Source organism: Anser brachyrhynchus (assembly GCF_964034855.1).
Source record: "Anser brachyrhynchus genome assembly, chromosome: 23".
Classification (NCBI taxonomy): domain Eukaryota; kingdom Metazoa; phylum Chordata; class Aves; order Anseriformes; family Anatidae; genus Anser; species Anser brachyrhynchus.
This window is the reverse complement of record NC_137716.1, coordinates 4897978-4914089: the sequence shown is the minus strand read 5'-3', so window position 1 is coordinate 4914089 and position 16112 is coordinate 4897978. Positions and strand designations below refer to the sequence as shown.

Sequence of the window (16112 nt, the reverse complement as noted above, 5' to 3'; positions counted from 1 at the left end):
ATTGACCGAAGTTATTACTGTCTAATGACTGTAAGACAGTAGATGAGTAATATATAAACTGTATAGCATTTATAAGAAAGTTCTAACTTGGTTGGTGGGCTTAGAGAAGAAAACATTGGGGAACAGAGCGTTCAACTACCTTGGAGCATATGGCAGCTTGTGCTGTCTCTGTTATTGCCCAGGGCAGGTGGAGGCGATGCTTTTCATCAAGTTGAAATACCCACGGATGTGTCAGTGCACTTCCTTGTGTAACCCACTGTTGGCCTTACAGACAAAGCCTGCAGAGGGCCAGTTTGCCTCTGGAGGAAGGCAAGCTCAGCTGATGAGAAAAGTTCTTCTGATCTGACATGGTGTTGGTGTCTGGAAATCTCTTGCAGTGTACTTGCCGCAAAGACATGGTGAAGATTTCCATGGATGTCTTTGTGAGGGTTCTGCAACCAGAACGTTATGATTTATGGAAACAAGGAAAAGATATTGCTGTCCTGGACCATATGAAACCCACGGCTCTGACTAGCCCAGAACTAGATGCCTGGAATGAGACGAAGGCAGAACTGAAGGCCAAATTGCTTCGCAGGTAAAACAAACAAAAAAATGACCACCCAGATAACAGAAACGGACAAAAAAAATTGTCTGAGCATTGTGTTTGATTTTAATTGCTAAGCTTTTAAACTCGGTAATTCTCAGTTTGGGATAGTTCAAACTCTCTCTCTCTCAATCTCTCATTTGCTCTTCTAATTTTTCATGGGTAATATGCTCCCTCATTGTTCTGTTTCTTCTACACACTATAGAAGCACAAGTTTTTTGAAAGTAGGACACTGTCTGCCCCCTCACATCCCATCTTTTATCCTAGAAGACAAAAAATCTATAGTAAACACTTACAGCTTCGCTTATCAGAAGGCAGGAGGAAAAAATTGTCAATTGCAAAAGGGATTTTATGCATGCCTTTTTGTGCTTCCTTTGATCTCTGTATTAATTTTCTGCATGTTCATCATGTTTTTTGTGTTACAGCATGCTTGAATTGAAAATTTGGCATGCTAACCTTTTACTGTTGGAATCTTGCTTTATAGGATAGGAGATGAGGAAGAGGACAACAAACACCGGTATGTGACTTCCCTCATCAACTTCAATGACTTTGTTCTTTCTCCTGTCAAGTTTCTTAAAACAGTAACTCCTAAAGTGTTTTCCTGGTTCAATTAGTTTTTTCATGCCTGCTTCCTTGAAAGGGCACAGAAAATCTTTGGACATCAAGGTTTCTCAGACTTCATCTTGTATTTGTGCAGTTTTCTGAGATCTCCTCTTGTGTCCTGTTAGAGAACCTCAGCTGCCTGTTCTGGTTTTGCATTCTTGAGTGCTCAGCTAATGACCTGAACAAACCCAGGCCAGAGATGTGATATTTGTCTGATGGTTAACGGGATGTGGGCAAAGCTAACTGGTCACCAAAGCAGATAGTCAATAAAAAGCTGCTGCTGCCTTGGCAGGTGGGATTGGACTAGTGTGTTTTAGAAAAGGGCTGCCACTGGGAGAACTTACCTGCCTTGGCATTCTAGCATGAAGAGTGAGACTCTGTGTTGCAAGAAGTCGAATGATCGTAAGGCTTTAATGTACTCAGATAGATGTAAAGTGTCTGCTCTTCCATATGTTCCCTTACACTTTTTTTTTTCCCTTTTTTTAAACATCATTCTCATTCCTAGCCTGCCTGTTACCCAAAACGCTTCCTCTGTAGCGCACGCAGCTTATTTCTTTCTGATCTCATCTACCATTCGTTGCATTTCAGATGCGAGTGTTGTCAATTTCTGGAAATTGTACTGCTTCATCTAAAAGTAAGGTTCCGCTTGTAATTTCTGTTCAAACATCACTTCCTTGAAATCCAGAAATAAAATTTTAATTAGTCTTTAGGTTTCTGAGGCCATCTTTGGTAGGATCTGTGAGTGACTTTGAGTTTTAAAATTACAGACCTAGTAATTTGATGACGTTGGATGCATTCAGGTATTACATCAAAGAAAAGGATATACAATAAGAGTGTCTCTCCTTCCCTGGCATTGGTCTTTGTTGTCCTCCAGGAGTTTTCGGTCACCTAGTTTTGCTTTGCAGTGGTGGTCCTGTGCCTTACCTTTTCTACATGAAATGATTAGGCCCTTAGTTTAAAACGCTGAACAGGGAAAGGTGTGTTGTCTACTAAGGGCATGCTCTTAAAGATATAAGCGGGCCGTTTTGACAGACGACAGACCTCTGCAATGTTGCTTCGCTCCAGAGGTTATTTTCCTAAAATGTTTTTGGTTCTTCTTTCTGTAGTGAGCTTCAGGAAAAACAGGGTGGTCTGAGAGTCAGCAGGTGTGATTTCTGCTCTTGGGGCTATGGCTGTCTGAACTCCAATGGGTCCCTGCATCCTATTCTTCCATGTCTGGAAGTTGGGAGCCTCTTTATGGGAATACTTTCTATGGACATTCAGGGTAACTTGGGTATATTTAACGTTTGCACGTGTAACACCAAGGATATTTCCCCTGTTTGAACCTATTGCTTAACAGAGGAGCCTCTCTTTTAACCCGAGATATTGTAAAACATCCAGCTACTTTTTTTCTTATCAGTTCATTGTTTCCTACATTTTTTCAGTATTATACTGGAGCAGGTTTCAAGCAGTTTAGTACTGCTTATCAGTAGTCTCTCCCTTATGCTTATGTCTTAGAAAGACACAATTTTACTTGAAGACCGACTTTTCTCAGCAGGATGGACTTTACTGGAAGAATGGGATTCACCTCTGCACAAACCTCTTCGCAGTTGTATCTACTTAATTTTAAGTCACTTTGTGGTCTGTACTTCAAAGAGTACAAAGCTGCTTTTTTGCCATCTCTCTTGGAGACTGTAGCTTTTAAACTCTGCAAAGAGATATGTTATTTCTTCTCTAAGGTCATTCATACTTAGTTACCTTGAAAAAAACTACTTTGTTTACTTTATGGCTTCAGCAAGAGACTGTTTTAGTCTAGTCCACAAAAAGCCCATTTCTGGTCTGCGAATTATGTCAGGTATAGAACATCTGCACTTCTGAAACGTACAGCCTTCAGCTCTTGTAGTTCTGGAAGCCCAGTTTTTTTAAACGGACATGTTCTTTCTTCCTCTGTTCGTTTTTCCACAACTTCAGAGTCAAAAGAGCGCTGTAAAAAGATCTTTTTTTATCTCCTGTGAGTATAAAGTTGTGTGACTTAATTTTTGCCTGGCACTTCTACACAATGGCAGTAAAACATACACTTTTCTTAAAATAGCTTGATTCTACTCCACTGCTTTCCTTACCAACTATGGAAAGTTTCAGCTGTAACAGAAAAGTCTTACAGGTTTGTCTTCTCCCACCTGGATTTCCCCCCACACGAAGAAGGCGGTGTGTACGTCGAATATTGGTGAAAAGTTGATCCTTCTGGGTTCAGCTGTGTGTTCCTGCTAATGAGTGTCTTGCAGGTGCGAAGTTAACATCTATACTTGGAGTGCTACCATATGGTTAGAGTCTAGCAATTATAAATTCCTGTGCATATGGATCAACTTTCCTTTCTATTAATCATTCATCTCAGGTTGATTTTTTTTCCCTTCTTTTGTTGGTTGCCTGATTAAGGACTCTTAACTTTGTAGTACTCCAAATCTAATTAACAACTGAGTTTCTGGGGATGTGAAGCTGAATTTCAGCTTTTCTAGAGTTTGGGGCTGATGGAAGGGAATGCAGTATCAGTGGGGTTTGGTTTCTTACCTGATGGTAGATGCAAGGGCCTGGAACAGGGAGGCCATATGGAAGATCCTGTTTTCAAAAAAATAAAAAATCTCTACATGCTAAAAAAATAGTGTAAAAAATGCAGGTTTCTGAATTAGTCTCTTCTGAAAAACAGAGCTCGGTAGGCTTGCACCCCACACTGAAGGGAGCTGTTTGGCAGATCCTTTAAGGAGAAGTCTGGACTGGGTCTGGCTGGGATGGAGTTAACTTTCTTCCTAGCAGCCCGAACAGGGCCATGTTTTGGACATGTGGCTAAAACAATGCTGATAGCACCACTGTTTTGGCTTCTGCTGAGCAGTGCCTGTGCAGCGTCAAGGCTTTTCCCACTCTGCCCCTGGCCGGTGAGCAGGCTGGGAGAGGCAGAGGCCAGGACAGCTGGCCCAAACTGGCCAAAGGGGTAATATTCCATGGCTTGCAGTTTTACGCTCAGCAGTAAAAACTGGGGTGGAGGAAGAAGAAGAGTGGGTGGGTATAGGTGCCAGTGACTGTCTGGGCATTGGCCTGGAAGTAGGAGGTGGTAAGTGATTTCCTTTGCCTTTTTTTTCCCCCCTCTCTCTCAATTTCCTCTTTCCTTCAGCTATTAAATTGTCTGTGTCTGGACCAAAAAGTTTTCTCGCTTTTGTTCTTCATATTTTCTCCTCCTGCCCTGCAGGGGAGTGAGTGAGTGGCAGTGTGGGTGCTTGGCTTCTGGTATGGGTCCCAACCAAAAGGCATTATTCTGGCATCTGACTTTGCGTTTGCCTTCACATTGTGGCTGCTGTGATCTTTTTGTCTTAGTGACGTTGATTTTTAAGAGAGGACACCATTACTATTAGCTTGTTAGTATTAGTCTGAGCACGTTAACGTGCACTTTTTTTTAGTTAGGCTTCTTCGTAGGCCTTGGACCCTGTGAATTATACTACTGAAATCATAGACTGCCTATTGCTTATGCTATAAGCATTCATTATTTGGTGTTTTGAGAAAGTGGCCGTGCTGGGGTAGTGTTTGAGAGCTGGGAGATGATGCTTGCAGACTTCCAGCAGTTTTCCAAAAGGAAGCATGTAGAGAATGAAAAGAAATGATGGAATGGAAAGAGAGGATGAAAGAAAGATTTATAACACCTTTTCATCTGTTTTTTGAAATACAAGCAAAATAGATTTAAAATACAATTAAAACGATTTTAACTGTATCTCATGAGCTTATATTAGGGCGGCAAAAGCTCTTTAAGAAACCAGAACAATTAATGGCTGCTGTGAATGGATCTTAAATGTTGTTTTATGCAAGGTTCATCTGTTTCCTTTCAGATATCTGTTTTGCCCTGCAGCTATTGTTAGCTACCTTGTGTTTTCTCCCCAAAGAAGATCCTTTTGTTTTGTATGCAGCTTTTTAAGTTGGTGATTGTTTTATATATTGAAGGCTGTTCTTTTATGTCAAATCACACTTCTGTACTTCTAGGTCTCACAGAAAAAGAAGTCAGCCCAGAAGACATAAAACAGAGGATCAGAAGTCTCTTGGGGATGTCATGGCTATTGAAACTGCCTTGGAAGATGTGAAAGTAAAAGAAGAACTGAAAAGGGGGCCAGATCTAGAGGAAGAAGAGAGAAGCAAAGCGATTGAGGGAGAAGGTGAGAGCCCTGCTCACTGATGGCACATCACCTCAGCAAAGAACTGGGGCAAGCTATCTCTCTAAAACACATTTGTAAATAACTTGTCTGCTCTTGTTTATTTCTGTTGAAATATCAGTGAAGGTTTTCCCAGAATTAAATCTATGCTCAGTGAAATACACCATCATTTACAACAGCGATTGATTTTTCCTTCTGTTTAAGGATTCAGTCCAAATAGGTTTCTTGGCAGAGCTTGAAAGTTCTGCCAAAACTATTAGAGGTTTGTAAAAACATATTTTAGGGGAGGAATATTTTTAAATATTTCATAAAGAAACAAATAAATATGTTTTGCGTCCTACTCTGAAAAGAAAAGATTTGTGCACTCCTTTGTGCAATTAATCTTTACTCCTTTCTCTCCTTTCCTCCCCATTTCTTAACAGACTGTGAATAAAGTTAGCCTTAGGTTGTGTGGGATCCACAGCTGCTGCCTGATACAAGTTGCAGGTTTGGTCTTCTTCAAGTCGAGCTGTAGGAGGGAAAGTTTTCGGCTTTCTTTGCACGGCTGAAGCTAATAGCTGTCCATGACAACTCCCAGTCCTTTTAGATTTCTTGTGCATAAAAGCACAGGTTTCAAACTGTTGAGGAGAAGGCAAATAGGAATAGAAGCTGATATGACAACTGCTTTCCACAAATCCATGGCTCAATTTATGTGCAACCTTGGATAAGGTTGCAGTTAACCTTTCCCTGCTCTTTGGCACATCTATAGAGTGCACATAATATTTTATTAATATTACCATCCTCCTGTCGCAAACAGTGTCTGTAAAATTCTTTGAAGCTGTTGGTTGGAATACTCCATGACTTAAGGCAAAATAGGACTGAAGGCCTATTGCAAAAACTGAGGATATCTTGCTGTGTGTGTAACATGTTCCTCATGTGTATGTTTAGTCCAAAAGCCTGACGTGAGCCATCTTGCTGGAGGCTCTTTTTGTGATATTTTTTTTCTTGGCTGTGTACGAAGGGTTGCAGTTCTTGCTGGGTGTAAGCTTTTTTTTTTTTTTTTTTCATAACGCACAAGGATAAGTGGCTGATATTTCTCGTTTGGAGGCATTCTCAAGCATTTCATAAACACTAGTGAATTCATTTTCATGCATTATGTATCCATTATTTGTTTTGCATATGGAGATAACTGATGCTGTAAACTACTTCTTGACCCTTGATGATGATCTTAAAGGAAATTTGTGGAAGCTCCGGCTAAAGAATTGGTCTTTTGGTTCCGTGGTCTCTTAGCTAGGCAGTGTGCTTTCCTTTTTCATGGGAGATAAGGAGCTAGAAAATCATTGTCATGCAGAGCAGGAGTAGTGCAGTGTGAATTGTTAATTTCTGTTGCCCTAGCTTGAGAGTGGCAGCAGGGTGTTAAATTGTATGCCTTTAGCTCTTACACAAGTTTAATAGTTAATACTTGTGATAAATAGCCTGAAAATGCTGATATCCCTTGAGAGACAAGATAAGTGACAAGGACAGATCTGAGATCCTTAGAATAGCAGAGAAACAATAAAAACTTTGTTCTAGCCGAGTAGGTTCTAAATCATACGCTTAGGCTACATGTTAAGAGCTCTTTAACTGTTAGCACAGGAGGGACAAACTCATTTTCAGGACTGTTGCAGAAGGTGTCACTGTAACTAGACTGTTGACACTGCAATTTCTGAGAGGTCTAGTGCTGGGTGTGGCTGTTAGATACAAATATATAGCGAATATACAAGTTTTTTTCTCTACTTTCTTGCTTTGTACTGTCTCTGTTACCTCTCACAAGTGTCTTACAGTTTCACATTGAAAAGAGCATCTTTTTGAATGGCCCTGCTATGGCAATTTAGCTTTTTCCTCTCCTTAACTTCCTTTTTTCTTTTGCTCTGACTTTAGTTTGATTTTATTTCCTACTTATACCCGAAATAATGAACTTGAGTAGGAAGAAGAATGAGATTTCAAAGTAATCATTGGTAGTTTCAAAGTAGGTCTTAACGCTTCATGTTGGTTATTTGGACTAGCTGAATATTAATAAATGGAGGTTTTCAGGATTTCTCACCCAGATACCTTAAAGTGTTTTCTTTTTGTCTTTATGACTCAGCGTTATATTCATAATTTATTACGCTGCTATTAATGAATTTAGAATTCTTAGCAGGTTGTCAGGGGACTTGAAATTAAAAAAGAGAGCCTTTGAGCTCTGCTCATCCCTGGGTGTGCTAAGCAGCATAAATACATCCTGTGAGTCAGCAGGTGTTATCTGCTGTGCTGTGTGTAGTGAGAGTCCCGCAGAGCTGGGCTACAAACCCGTACATCTCACAGGAGATTTTTTTTTTTTATTAATGTGAGAAGCAGCAACGAGATGCCAAGCTGCAAAATCGTCGTGTGTAGTTTTCTAGCATGTTTCATTAAATGGCATTCTCACACATACTCTGAGGGTTGCGACTGTAAACTAGGTACGTAATGACATGAAGTAATGCTGTGATCAAGGTGCCAGGAAACCAGAAATGAAAGCTTTTCTGCTGTTTTCTGCACATAATAGCAAGCCAGTGCATACATAGCTGATCTTTTTAGATGATGATTTGCTTTGTGAGGATTTTACCTGGGGCAAGATCCCAAGGTTGGGTTCTCCAAGGTGGCTTAAGCTTGCAACGTGAAGTCATTGAGAGATGAGGCTGTTTAGCGTGATGGAAGGATTATCACCAAACAGTGTCATAACACGGAACTCTCTCCTGTTTCTGGACTTTTCTAGAATCACATAGAGAAAAAAGAACCTTTTTACAAATTGCTAGGAGTTGCTCTGTCCATCTACACACATACTTACAGAATGTGCTCAATGAATTTCTGGTAACAACTGAACAGACACAATTCCTAGAAGCATGTACAAGGCGTTTTCCTACCACTTTCTTTCACTGCTTTCTGCTCTTGTATCAGTCGTGTTAGCACCGGTGATGTATCAGATGTAAGTGCTAGGTGTGCAGGAACTGCTTCAGGGTAATACTCTGTTTCTAGAAGTAAGGAATGTTGTTGAAAGGGAACATGAACTCAGTGTTTAGGAGGAACTTTGGAACAGTGGAATAGTCTTTGGGATTACTTCATCTGCAGCAGTTTCCCACATGGATTGAAGAAAAGCCCTTGAGTGCAGCTACGCACAAACATAGACAACATCTTGAAGGATGGAGTGCTGCATTAGAGGGAGGTACTGGAAAAATTCCCCTGCTTTCTCCCATGTTCAGCTTCATCTTACCTCTGTGCTTGTGCATCTGCTAGATTAATGTCTTTTTTACAGTTGCTTTTTGAGCTGTTGACAGTACAAATAATTTAACTAAAGTTACGGCTTAATTATTCATGCTGTAGTCCATCTCTAATTGCCTTTGCCGGATGCCAGGGGATATTGTTCTAACAGATGAAGCCCATTCTCTTGATAGCAGCTTTTGATAATCTCATTGCTCGACGGTATGGTGTAAGCTCTGGTGTAAGTGGTTTGATTTCCCCATCAACACCCCTTCCCCTCAGAGGTATCGGATACCTGTGGCTTCGGTGAACTCAGTGTAGTATTTCAAACTACCTTCAGACAAGTGAGTTTTACCATCATCGTGCTTCTGTTTTCCACGTTTACAAGCTCTGCTACTTGTGCCTTTCTCCTTCTGTGGAAGACCAGCTGATAGGGATTCCTCTGCTGGCCTACTGTATTGATTTGTCTGTAAAGATCCTTTCACTTTCTAGAAGTATTCATGATAAGGCAGATCAGGCCTTTGAATTTTACTTCACTTTCTCTTGTCTTCTGATTTTTATAGATTCACTTGCAAACTAGTTTGTTCATCTTAATGGAGGAACTTTTAAACAAAGTTCTGCATGGCAGCTGCTGTCCAATTACCCATTTAGAAGTCAATAAAGCTGGTGAATGGCATTTGTTTTGTTGTTGGGTAGAGAGTTTGCTGAGCGTATAGGGAGTAAATATGATCTGGTTTTGTGCAACTGGGGAAAAATCCAATTTGACTTTCATTCAATATGTTTGTTTCTCTAAGGAAATTCAATATTCCTTTCTCTGTGATGGAACAAACCAGTTTATCTGAGAGACTGCCTACACGAATACAAGCATACTATTTGGGATGGACTTGTTGCCTTTTTTTTTATATAAATAATGTAAATAAAGTCATCAGACCAGACTTGTGGGAAATGTCCAGCTTCAGGTATCCACTAGAAGGTTTCAGCAGGGATTTTGGCACTTCGTCTTACTGTGGGATTATTCACCTTCTATTTTCAAACCCTTCCTCCTAAAAATGCTGCGTTACTGTGTGATGGCTTACCTGATTTTCTGTTTACTAGGCTTGGCTGGCAGTCTTTGGAGGAGTCTGAATAGGGTGGGATCGGTAAAGCTTCGTTTTTAGGGTGAATAGGTTTTCTCTGTCTTTTGTTGTCATCAGCCCTCATTCTCATCCTATTAGTGGGGAAATGGTCTTTTGCAGTGAAGTCATCTCGTCGTAGCATCTGCAGGTAAAAAACAATCTCTAATGAAACAAATCGAGCACTGGCATCTGTCTGTGGAGCATCTATTATTTACTTTCCTTTCAGTGAACTGATAACTTTATTCATGAAGTGGGGGAAGAGTTGGGCAAAGGGAACATACATCATTTTAAATGGATTACGGCAAGCTCTGAGTGCGTCTCCACTCCTGACCTAGAGACACTCACACAAGGGCTAGTAGGAATTTTAATTACCGCTGTAAAATTAGACTGTGTGGATCCTTGAAAAGAGTTGTATTGCAGAGATAGGTGGGGAAGACTTTGCTGGGTCATTTCTGCCTCTGTGGTAAAATGGTTGAGACATCTGTGTGTTCCAGAAGTGGTTTTGTTGTCACAGCCATGTAAGAACCTCGTAGCAGCATGCAGATAACATGAGGGACGGTAAGCAGGTAGAAACAAGGACAAACGGAGCAAGTATTAGGAAAGGATATCTCAGTAACCAGGACTGTCACGGCGTCTGTAATGGATGTAGCTCAATGTTGTATTTGATTCATGCTTTAAAGGCATTGCTTTTAAAGGCCTTACAGTAGAAATCTTCAGTAATAATGATTCAGGTGTTTTTGTTCAATTCTTCTCGACTGAACACCGACACAGGTTGCCCAGAGAGGTTGTGGAGTCTTTTGGTGAAAGGGGGAAAAATCAAATACCCGACAGTCTTGACATGTGAAGCTGAATGTTGCCCATTTCTTGAAACAGGTGACTGCAAAGTAAAGGCCCGTCCTCCGAAAGTAAAAGGTGAGAGGAAGAAGAAGCACCTTTTCCATCAACACCAGCACCATCTGCAAGCACCGCAGCCTCAGCAGCAGCAGCCACCCCTGCCGCCGGCACCGCAGCAGCAGCTGGCAGGGGAAGAGGCACCAGCAGCACGGCCACCAGTACCCACAGCAGTACCCACGTCGTCCGCAGCAGAAAAGAGCTTGCCCCCGGCTCCCCTGAACATTATCCAGCCCTCGGAGACGCCGGTAGAGGAAGATGACTTTAAGCCTCGGCCTATCATTCCCATGCTTTATGTGGTTCCACGGACCAAAAAGGTGGTGTTTGACAAGGAGCGCATGTCCTGCCAGCAGGCGTTCGAGCAGTTTGCAACACAAAAAAGTCCAGGTTGGCGGGAACAGACGGTCCCTTTGGAAATCCCTGTGAAGGAGGAGGAGAATGCGGAAGCAGGAAATACAGAGATTGCTACAGAGGTCAGTGATTTACAGGTACGCATGGCCGAGGAGGCGACTGTAACATTTGCTGGTTTTGAGGAACACGCTGAGTACAGGAGTCCTAAATTATGCCCGAGCCTCTAGTGCAATAGTGCCATGTTGGTGGGCCATAGATTGCTTTGACAGGAAGAGATTATTTTCTCATGCTTCAGTCTGTAGTAAGTCGTTGCATTGATGCCAGCTGATTAATAATACTCGTTATTGTCTGCAAAAGATAAAATAGGGAATCCCTTTTCCTGCTACTAATAAATACAGAAATTACTGGAACAATCAACCTAAAACACAAGGCAGGGAAGACCCTGCAAGTAAATGGCTGCTGCAGAACAGCTACTCCAAGAAAACGATGAAAACCAAGTAGTCACCAGGGGAACTTGGATTGCACCAGCATTTCAATAATTCTTCTGCCTTGTTTCTCACTTCTCCAGCTGATAGCATGTGCTTTATGCTTCCAGGTGTTGACCTGCTGTAGTGTTGCCTTTGGATCTTTTCCGTAATGAGAACCTAGAGTTGGAAAAGTTGGCAGACAAAACTTTTTCATGGACAATACAGTTCATGACATATAATCTATTGCAGGCATCTTTTTTCCCTTGGTGAGTGCTTTCTTGAGGACCGTTTTCAAAACAGGAAGGAGGAAAATGTTCAGAAATTATTTATCTAGTACTAGATATCTAGAAATTAGATACTTAGTACTATGTAGATATTAGATATCTAGTACTAAGTAGCTTACCTGTAATGTGTTCAGTGCCTTTCACCAAAAAGGACTATGAGCCACTGTGATTGGTATATATGCAGTATTTACAGTGTTGGATGGTGCACAAAGCAGTAGGTACAGCAGACTATAAATACGTTTGTCATAAAATGCACTGTAATGCTCTGGTAAAATGTTTCTGGTCCTATATGCCCTGTACATAATTTTCATACTAGATTTTCTAGCTGTTTGTGTGGTAGACCCAGACTTCTCATAAGGCAATGGAACTGGCAAATTTGAAGCTGCTCTGAAGCTGTTCTGGCTTTAAGAAAACATTGCAGTTTACCCACACCTGACATCTTAGAAGGCAGAATTGGCTTTATCTACTGCAGTAATTGGCTTAGTAGGGTTTATTGATTCAGTCAAAAAGCAATGAAAAGTTGGCTGTGTAAATTCAGCAGTTCTTTATGACAAGTATTCTCCTTCTGTTGTCCTGTAGTCTCCTTTGCTTGCCAATACATTTTGGGGTTCCTGTCTAGCTCGTTCTGGTTTGTTACAGACCGCTGCTTTTTCAAAAATGAAGATGGAGATAAAGAAAAGTCGTCGTCATCCACTGGGCAAACCACCCACCCGCTCCCCATTGTCAGTTGTTAAACAGGAGACCTCGAGTGATGAGGGTGAGTACTGCACTAGCATGAAGACTGCTTGTGTGTCCTGTCTAACGTGGAAAAATTGCTGAAGCTGATTAACAAAATTGGATGGCTTGAGAGTTTTTGTGTTATACTTGGAAAATGCACTTTATGCTTAGAAAATGGTAGAAAATGCAGCATGTTCCCATTTTGATAACCTGGCTAGAAGCAAAATACATCTGTAGGAGGTGTCCCTTCTCACCTCCCACCCTTTTTTCTACCAAGAAAAATATTTTGCTGGTTGCAGAATGAGACAGCATTTTGAGCAAAGGGAAATAAGAGTTCATAGTAACAAAGCTTCTTCTTAGCTAATTCATTAATATGAGATCACTTCAGAGGGAGGTGGATATAAGGTCTGCTGTTACATGTATAGGGATGGTAAATTCTAACTTTTTTTGGTTGTTGTTTTTTTTGATTCGTGTCAATGCTGGGGTCCAACTTTTCATAACAGATCCAGAAATGAGAATTAGGAAGTCTCTCAGTGCTTGACTGTACACTGATTTTTCTTTTCTTACATTCCAGTCACTGTAAATTCCATAGTATCTGGGCAAAAAGGAGGGAAAAAATAAAAAGGGCTCTTACTTCTCACTTGCGTTGTAGTGTGGTGTAATTTACCACTTCTGGGTCTTGCCTGCATTATAAAATATGCAGAATATAGAAACTCCATGGTAAGATATTTCACATTGGGGCAGGTACTTGAAGGTGTAGGTGCCAGTCTCAGCTTTCAAGCAACCTAAAGCTTTACATTCAGAAGGATACAAGACAGAGAACGCATTGACTTTAAAGAAATGTGTGGCAGTAGGGTATGCTGTACATATATATGTACCTCCATCTCCTTGCTAGGGATGATGCATTTGATATCCTGTATATGTGTAACGTGGAGTGAAGTGTAGAAAAGCAGTTGATGCTAGTTAGTTATCTTGTTTTGGTGTACCTTGCAACAAACTCTGTGCTGAAGGATCCTCATTAGACAGATTCCTTTCACTGTTTTGACTTGTTGGATGGTGTATGGGGACTTGGCTGGCTGACTCAGGAGCCGCTTCTGTGAGAGCTGGCATTTCTTGGGGACTGATTTACAGCACTGCTGGGCAAAATCTGATCAAACAAATTCTTCTCTTCCCCGCAAGGGAATAGAAGCAGCTCTCTGCACTCTGTGCTTTTTCAGGGCTAATGTATAAGGATGATCTGGAGGCTGCAGTGAGGAAAAGTGAGCATATAAATTAAGGGAACGCAATATTCTACACTAACATTCAATTGAGACAAACTGCAAGCCTTTTCTCCCTGTGTGTAAGTTGCTTTGGAGACACAGGAGCCATCCTGAACACTGTGGCTCACCTGGAATCCATCCTGGGATGAATGAAGGCAGTGATCACAAACAAGAGTCATTTCCTTTTTTCTCTTCCCCTGTCAATATGGATTGTGATGCTGGTTTCCAATCAGCTTTCATCGATTTCACTGGTATCACAAATCCTTCCCTGTCTCCTGATACGCTTTGATTAAAAGTTGGAGAAACATATGGTTTGGTTTCAGCTCAGGTCTCAAAAATTCATGAAAGGTGCTTGATTTCTTTAAGAGGTGACTGTTGAGCTGTGCTTTGAAAGTTTGTCTCGGTAGTATCAATCTGCATACCCAGGGTCACTGATCTTTTTAATTTCAGCTGTACCCTACACAAGATGTGGACTGGTAAGTGTGTTTAGCTGAAGTGACCACTGTTAAAACACGTCCTTGTAAATCCGTTCTGTTAGAGGGCCAGCTGTGTGCTGATGCTGCCTGAACTGGCAGTCAGCGCGTGGCGCAAGCATTATCTTCCACTAGGAAGGGACGCCTCGCTCAGCCACTGGCAAGGCTTTCCTTTTTGTTTCCCTTTCCACCAGAACGCTGTGCGGTATTGTGGAAAAGGCTGGGCTATTAGCAGTTCTCGTTAGCCCGTGGATACCAATTTTAGTCCAACATAAAAATGCAGTAAGAAAGCCAAGACATTTTAGAAAGGAATCATCCTTTTAGAGTGACAAAGACAAACAGTGTTCATAATCTCAAAAAAGGATTGATCAAACAACCAAATTTCCCACGTTGTCTGACAAATACTTTTCAGATTAGTTGGAAGGAGCATTCGAAATCTCAGATGTAAACTTAGCTCTAAGTGTTTTCCTGAAAGTTCCTCCTATCTTTTTCAGCAGCGTAAGAATTTGAAAATATAGAAGGGGAGGCAGGAATGGAGAAGAGGCTTAGATTTTTTGAGAGGAGAGCATTAACTGCAGATTTCCAGTAATTAGCAGTGAACAATGTTGTTTCATGTGCTGGGCTCAGGGGATGATGCTCCACTAAGATGTTTTTGAGTTCCCCTGACCAAAGCTGTTCTTTCGGGTGCTTTGCAGATTGGTGATGCAGTGAGCAGTTTACGCTTAGACTTGCATGGCAAATTTCTGTGACACTTGTAGTGACTCAAAACTCCTTAATAATGAGTGGTAAGAAACTTGGACCCCCAGACTGGCACGAATGGATTCTGTGGTGGTTTAATCATAAAATACCAAGGGCCTTTTAAAGAAAGGTTTTGTAAAAACAAAGAATTAGCAAGCTAATTAGCACAAGCAGTACCTATCAGAGCTCCGCAGAAGAAAAGGTGGTGATGAATGTGAATTGAAGGCTTAGCGGTGTGCACTTGATGGAAGTTGCTGTGAAGCAGCTGCAGAAAAGTAAAAGGAAAACTTGAACCGTGTGCATCTCCTGGGCAGCATTTGTGTTTGCAGAAACAGGTACAGGATGCGCTTTGTGAAGGTTGAAGTGGCCTTGGCTGCTGACAGCTGGGAGAAGGGGGTTAGCCTCACCAAGCCAGCACGTACTGCATGCACGTCTGTTAGAGAGCACAGCTCCCAGCTGGAGAAAGGAAAGGGGGGTTTCCTTGCCCTTGCATCATGTTTTTTGAACTTGGCCTCATTAAAAGGACGTTATAGGTTTCTAGGGCTAGAAAAGTGGAGAGCTAGGAAGGCAATAAATACAGATTCTCTTTATTCTTCTTCCTCATGGATGATTTCATCAGGTCATTGGTGTCTCTACCTTGTCTATCCTACCATAAAGTGGAGATTATATCCAGTTAAAGAAGTATTTCAGACACATGTGAAGCACCATGGATGGGTTGACTGTTCTTAATTATTCAACTGGTGTTGTTGAAACATAAGCTGTTTAACCCTACCTTATCACTACATTTTGCCTGTCCTAAAGCCTGTCCATCGGTTGGGGATTTTTTTCTTCTAGAAATGTTTCCATTTTCTGGGGAGGAAGATATGAGCGACCCAGAGGCTTTGAAATCTTTACTCTCCCTTCAGTGGAAGAATAAAGCACATAATTTCCCAGCTGAAAGAAAATTCAATGCAGCTGCTGCACTGAGTGAGCCATACTGTGCTGTCTGTACCCTCTTCTACCCATATAACCAGGTAATTTCCAAATTTTCTCTGATTGATGCATCAGTGCTGGGTGCTAAATGGTAGCTACTTTGCAAGTTACTGTGCAGACCTTTGTAATAAAATGGGAAGGAAGTCTCCTACAAATTTGTGTCAGAGAAGTGTGTTGGGATTTGGCAGAGGCAGTGGGTCAAGCCTTTTTTTTTTATCTGTCCTGGCTTCTCTGGCTTTTTCAGCTTTAATTATTTAAA

At 41.4% G+C, this 16112-nt stretch overlaps 1 protein-coding gene across 4 annotated transcripts in view; it reads left to right on the top strand.

Annotated features, from left to right (window-relative positions):
- Nucleotides 1-16112, top strand: part of KDM4B (lysine demethylase 4B) — a 90342-nt gene that overhangs the window by 57352 nt on the left and 16878 nt on the right. Inside the window, exons 9-14 of one of the 4 annotated variants that reach the window (XM_080566132.1) lie at nt 378-574; nt 1068-1100; nt 5186-5355; nt 10575-11080; nt 12334-12451; nt 15716-15894. In XM_080566132.1, coding sequence (XP_080422258.1) covers nt 378-574; nt 1068-1100; nt 5186-5355; nt 10575-11080; nt 12334-12451; nt 15716-15894 — 1203 coding nt within the window. The remainder of the gene's footprint in view (nt 1-377; nt 575-1067; nt 1101-5185; nt 5356-10574; nt 11081-12333; nt 12452-15715; nt 15895-16112) is intronic. The other 3 variants (XM_080566131.1, XM_080566134.1, XM_080566133.1) reach the window with 3 other exon arrangements.